Raw genomic sequence first — 6,144 nt, 5'->3', positions numbered from 1 at the left:
TGGCGAGACACGAGCCCGACTCGTGACGATGTGGCTTGTCCGACCCTTTTTTCTGGGCTAAAATATTTTAAGCCCGGCTCAAACAAATATGGGTTGGCTCGCAAGCTGGTCTCTTTTTACATCCGTATGAGAAACCGAACTTAAACCCGACTTTGGCATGAACAAAAAACCAAATCAATGTTAACCAACCTGGTTCCGGTGATGATGACGAAGATGATGATGAAAGGAATATCTCATTTTTTACCTGATGTCGGAAAACGAGGAAGGCCAACCCGAAGAAGATGATGATGAAAGGAAGAAGAGCAGGTGTCACGGTGGCGTAGACAAGGCCGAGAAGGAAGTAGAGTTGGATCCGTGGCTCGGAAGAATAGAAATCGATCTGTCCTGGATTCATCGCTTCTTCCCTGTCCTTTTCGGTTTTCACCAAAAAAAAGTTCTTCAAGTGGTAGATAATGAGAGGTTTCAGTCTCAAAATCTCCCCGGCCACGCCTGCCCAACCGTCCACCATAATGTAGGTGATGAAGAACGTCGCTTTTATCGGTATAGCGACTCCTACAGTCCGTGGAATCCTAATAAAAAAACCCACGTAAAAATTTGTTTAGTTCTCACTGCAAGAGTGCATACTAAAAAGGGTTCGAGGGAACTTACTGATTCGTGGATTGTTTAAGGAAAGAATCGAGCTGTTCAAATGCAGTTCCAGTGATTATGCTTCCGAGGAAGACATTAACGAGGTTGAACACGTAATACCGAAAAGCTGCTCTCCTTTCTAAAGTTGACGTCGATACAAAGCCTTCGAATTTCGACATGACCATCAATATGCTCGGCAAAAACATCAGAAAGAGCTTCAACGCGATACCCGGAAGAAAACCTTGGATCACCGATTTGATAAACTTCCTGCGCTGATCAGATCACACTTACAGCAAAACTCATCGTAATGAGAGAGAAAAAATGCAAGAATCGAAAGAGATAACGTACTTTTCGATTATAAATTTGAGGAAGGGAGCAGATTTTTCAATGCCCTCGATGCTGGCGAGGGATTGGACGAAGGCGATGGGGATCATGAAGAAGAAGGTAAGGAAGAAGAAGGCAACATGCATTATAAGCCTCCTCACCGTGAGAGAGACGTAAGGCATTGCCAGGTTCGACCAGAACACTTCCCGTGGCTCGGGAGCCCACTCGGTTAACCAAACTGTCGGGTTTTTAGACTGTTGTGTCTGAGCGCAGACGGCAGCTCCCCACCGTGTCTTGAACGAGACGAAAGCTGCAGGCATCACACTCTTTGGATCTTTCGTCACTCTCTTCCTCTCCTCCTCTATCTGAAAAATACCCGGAAAAAAAAAAAAGCAAATGATATGGTGTTGATATTCCGAGTGTTTTTATTTATTATCATCGTTGTAGAAATACAGACGAAAATACGTACTTCCTCGTTTAGTTTCTCGATTTCGGCTGCATAATGATCGATCGCATCTACCTTCTCTCCCCATAGACCGAGAAATCCTGTCTGGTTTCGGAAGATTACAACAAAAAAACATGTTAGACAGGAGAGAAAAAGACAAGACAAGACTAGGTTTTCTACGCGCAGATCTCAGATACTTTTCCCGCAAACCTTTATTCTCGGCCTCTGTTCCTTGTTCCTCGTATATTTCAGCTGGTAATAGTCGAGCCAGTTCTGCATCTTCTTCTTCTTACCAACTAATTTGGCCAGTTCATTAGCATTGTACACCACCTGGATAATCAAGAAACGGAATTTATTCAAATAAGTATCGGAGATCGTACCAAGAAAATGGAAAACATGCGGGAAAGACAGATGCTTTTTCGGACAATGAGCTAACCTGGTGTGTAAGGTAATGGTCCGGATGGTTAACCAAGAAGAAATGCTCTACATTCTCGCTAACCGATTCATCCGGGTCGGGTGGCACATTCCTAACCAGAACCTATGAACAAAGCACGAAAACGTATGAGAACAAAAGAAAATTCACGTTATAGACCGAGTATTAGAACAGATTTCATAAAATGGTAACTGTGAATTGATCAGGACGGCGTCTCTCGGACTGGAGGAACTCCAGACGCATAGAAGCTACTTTCTCGTATTCCTTCATCAGAACATAACACGTCCAAATAGTGAAGACGTAAGCCATCACGAGATGAGCCCAAAACCTTGTAAAGAAACCAATTCAAGATTAGAATCTCTTTGTTAAAAAAGGAAGAAAAGTTGGAAGGGAAAAGAGAGCGAGAGAGATGAGGAGATTTCTCTAGAAAAGTATGAACCTTTCTGAACCCGGTTGGACATTTGAGATCGTCAACTTATCGATATTACTCGATGTCACATTACGCAATTTCGCTATTTGCAGGCCGTCACTGGTCCAGTTGACAGGAACCAGAACTGTCCATGCAAGTAACGCTATAGGGACGAAAATCTTGAGCCTGTAATAGAAATATCATTAACAGAAAACAAAAACTAAGCTTTAGATGAACTATGTCAAGCAAGATATTAGCTACAACACAGTCTGTACGCATAAAACTCTGCAAAAACAAAAAGTTTTCATCTTCCATCACACAATCGAGGCTTACCATCCATCTTTCCATCAATCCAACGACAAGTAAATTTCCGATAAGCCATAGCTTTATAAACTTAAAACGGAAACTACAGAAGATTTAGCACCTAGATACTTACAGGGTTCTTAGTATCGTTGGATCTATTATCTCTCCGATATAAGATATACGTATCATTTCCGACATTTTTAAGTTCTCTACAAATTCTTGGCAATGCACATACCATAGATACACATGATGCATCTATCAAAGAACATGAGACAGCAACATTACCCTATCAAGTAAATCCGCAAGTACACCGCAGAATCCAACCCGGCATGATCGATAAGCTCGGGCTCGGGCATCTTAAGAGCGGCGGGCATCCAGTTCAAGAACCTCAGGTACGAACCCAAATCCAAATTCACAAACTTTCTGACGAGAGCGCCCGAATGCAACGGGCTGCTCCTCAAACCTTTCAGATACCATTTCGGGAAGTAAACCCTATCGTTGAAGGGTTGAATCCTCAAGATTGCAAATGCCAATAAGAATATGAATGCACTCAGAATGTTGATTGCTGCTGCAACCCCAATATCTCCTAAAGTCGCCATCTTTCACTATGTTGACTATTTGAAATCACTGCTTCTCCTGCAAAAACATTTAGCCCCCAAATCGGCCAAACCATGAATCCATATGTTCCTACATATACATACAAAATATATTATGCAAGTATTACCACAACAGTGTATGAGAGTTCAAATTCGAGATCAAGTTTCGGACCATTTATTATCTCATAGAAACCGGCACTTGCCAAACCGAAAGAACTTCTTGATTAAAGTCTCTACCTTTAGAAACCCATACCCATAAAAATCTAGCATTCTCATAGAAAAAAGATTCTTCTCATTCCATTCTTAATCCGAAAAAAAAAAAGCATACCCTTTTCTTCATATTTCTCTAGAAGCAGCCTCGAATATCAGATTATGCCCAGAAAGCTATAGAGACGGGGGGAATATAAAGAACAAGAAGAAGAAAATATGAGACGAACCCAGAAATCAGACGAAAATATTCCTCAACTCATCTCAAAGGAAAAGCATTTCGCTGCCGGAACACAAATACATCCTTAACTTTGCTTCTCCTTCTGTTTCTCCCGACAGAAAGCTAAAAACAGGGGAAAAAAAGGTAGCAGAACAGAGAGATCGGTACTAGTCTTTAACAGCACACAAAGGAAGAGGAAAAAAAGAGACGACGTGCCGTTTTACTCCGTCGAAAACGCTGAAAAAACACGAACAAGGAAAGGTGAAGGAGAAGGAGGAGAAGAAGAAAGTTGAAACCTTTTTTTTACTTTTCCTTTTTTGTTGTGTATTTTAAACTAAGGGTGCACTGTGTATATGGTGACGTTAGTCCGCGTCTCGTCTCTTCTTGAAACTTAGCCTGCTTAAGTTTGCGTTAATTGCATTTAAGCCCTCATGTTTCAGGAACCAAAGATATTTGCTCATTTTTTTTATAGCGATCTTCTAAGTTAAACAAATAATCTATTGACTCGTAATCTAATGATTTTAGACTTTAAAAACACCCTGTATAATATAAAAATAAGGTTATTTTTCTTTATGTCTCTATATCAATTGAAAATATATGAGCATACACAATTATATTTGAATTATGCATACCATTTTTAGTACATTTTTTTTGTTTTAAACCCGTTCCATATTTTTTTACATGGATAAACATTGCAGTAATTTGAAAATAATTCTAAAATGGTATCGTTGTGAGATAAGAATGTTGGGCGTTGATGAACCTCATAGATTTTAGAGGCGAGTTCGTGAATAAACAAAAATATAGGGATCATATGAATTTAATAGATTTTATACAGGCTAAATAAAATAATAAATCACACAATTGAACGTAGAGAATATCACTAAGATCGGCAAGCTGCCACGTGGGTCGGCAACGGATACTTCGCCTACGTGCCACATGCAACATCAACCAAACGCGCCAAAGAAGACAGTGAAATACACGCACCAATGAAATCTCGAGATATTATAATATAATAAACCGCGGATGACGGGTGCGTAAGCCTTGCCGTCCCCAAATATAAACGACGCCGTTTGTTGAGTCGTTGATTTACTATTATTTGACAAAATCTAATGTGAAGACATTTTTTTTTTACAAAACACAAGCGATGCCATCACGTTTCTTCAATATGCAATATAAATATTTATATATCCTTTTTTGGTAAAAAAATATTGATGCTGATTCTTCAATATGATGAATCTTTCGGAATATTTATATCAGAAAATTAAAATCGCTTTCAAATGATAGAAATGGGGACAGAAAGAATACAAATATATGCATGATAGGTAATTTTATAAAGGAAATAATACAAGTGTGAAAAAATAATAATAATACTGTAGTGCTATTATTTTAACAAATTGTGCAAAACAAATATAACCAATTGGATCTTGAAAAAGTAAAATTTCAAGGCCCAGGTTGTAAACGCCCAGTAATATCATCGGGCCTTGGCAGAATGTGATATTTCTTATTCATATAATGCACATTATTACAAAAAAAAAAATGATTACTAAGCACCCATCATATGGCTATATGAAGTCTTGAATCAAAAAATATCAAATAACTCAACTCGAAATATAATATGCATAGATTAAATTCTCTTATCACCTAAAGGGCTGAATCAACATACATAATTATCAATAACAAGTAATAATTATAATAATAATTCTAACAATAATAGTAAAATAATATTAGCTAAAAATCATAGTTTTCCACAATAAATTTAAATTGTAAGATTATTTCGTAAGTGCTATGGCTTTAGAGCTTTTGTCATAATCACTCCTATTTTTTTTCGCCTAATGGCTACAAATAGAAGCTTAAAATTGTGTGTGTGTTTTATTTTGTAATTAACTAAAATTAGGGGTTAATCATTAAACTATTTGAAAATATCGGGGTGTAGGGATTAAAAGAATAGCGTTGATCTCAAGGATTAGGACTTGATAATTGAATACGTTATGACAAATTTAAAAGCAAGGGAAAAAAAAAGACACTGAAATTCAGACACACTCACGTTCTTCGTCAAAATATGGCAAATCTTGCTATGTCTTCTTGACTGTATGAAGCGATTCTCTCTGTGGATCGATCAAAGCAGAGAAAGACCGAAAAGGCCGGAGCTTGCTCATGGCCGATGACAGACCCGACGAAGAGAAACCCGGTACCCACGACACTCGGGTCCTGGACCGGATCCATGGCGATTCTCCGGATCAGTCGCCTCGTCTCGTACCGACCCGGTTCTCGGTCTTCGCCGGAGACAAGCTCCGAGATGGTGGGTTGGATGTCGGGTCGATTTGGTTAGGGATCTTCGGGGATCCGAATTTCAAGCCACGGGTTAAACAAGCGAAGGGGAAGAGAGCACGAGCTTGGCACCAGAGGAGAACGGCTAGAATCGCGATCGGCGGCATTGCTTTGGTCGGATTCTTCTTCTATGTGAATTGGTTCATGCTATCGCGGCTTCATGAAGGTCGAGTTTGGCTTCGGAGGGGATTATCGAAGAACCCTAGACCAAACTCGAACGGGGGTTCGGTTAGAATGTCGGCGCCGGTTCAG

General features: G+C 39.5%; 2 protein-coding genes across 5 annotated transcripts in view; one reads left to right on the top strand and one right to left on the bottom strand.

Moving 5' to 3' along the window:
• LOC104818639 (CSC1-like protein At1g11960) overlaps positions 1-3,867 on the bottom strand; it is a 5,550-nt gene extending 1,683 nt beyond the window's left edge. Inside the window, exons 1-10 of one of the 4 annotated variants that reach the window (XM_010548320.2) lie at positions 3,466-3,867; positions 2,827-3,228; positions 2,269-2,424; positions 2,022-2,157; positions 1,833-1,934; positions 1,607-1,726; positions 1,421-1,501; positions 976-1,316; positions 649-894; positions 245-569 (exon numbers count right to left, since the gene is read on the bottom strand). In XM_010548320.2, the coding sequence (XP_010546622.1) occupies positions 245-569; positions 649-894; positions 976-1,316; positions 1,421-1,501; positions 1,607-1,726; positions 1,833-1,934; positions 2,022-2,157; positions 2,269-2,424; positions 2,827-3,140 (1,821 nt within the window). In that variant the 5' untranslated portion in view covers positions 3,141-3,228; positions 3,466-3,867. The remainder of the gene's footprint in view (positions 1-244; positions 570-648; positions 895-975; positions 1,317-1,420; positions 1,502-1,606; positions 1,727-1,832; positions 1,935-2,021; positions 2,158-2,268; positions 2,425-2,826; positions 3,229-3,465) is intronic. The other 3 variants (XM_010548311.2, XM_010548329.2, XM_010548304.2) reach the window with 3 other exon arrangements.
• Positions 3,868-5,567: 1,700 nt separating this feature from the next.
• LOC104818624 (uncharacterized protein At1g04910-like) overlaps positions 5,568-6,144 on the top strand; it is a 4,005-nt gene continuing 3,428 nt past the window's right edge. Inside the window, exon 1 of the mRNA XM_010548271.2 lies at positions 5,568-6,144. This exon is cut by the window's right edge and continues 1 nt beyond it. Within this exon, the coding sequence (XP_010546573.1) occupies positions 5,719-6,144 (426 nt within the window). The 5' untranslated portion in view covers positions 5,568-5,718.

Source organism: Tarenaya hassleriana, unplaced genomic scaffold, assembly GCF_000463585.1.
Source record: "Tarenaya hassleriana unplaced genomic scaffold, ASM46358v1 Cleome1, whole genome shotgun sequence".
NCBI lineage: Eukaryota > Viridiplantae > Streptophyta > Magnoliopsida > Brassicales > Cleomaceae > Tarenaya > Tarenaya hassleriana.
The sequence above is the reverse complement of the archived record's forward strand: the minus strand, read 5'-3'. Positions and strand labels throughout refer to the sequence as shown.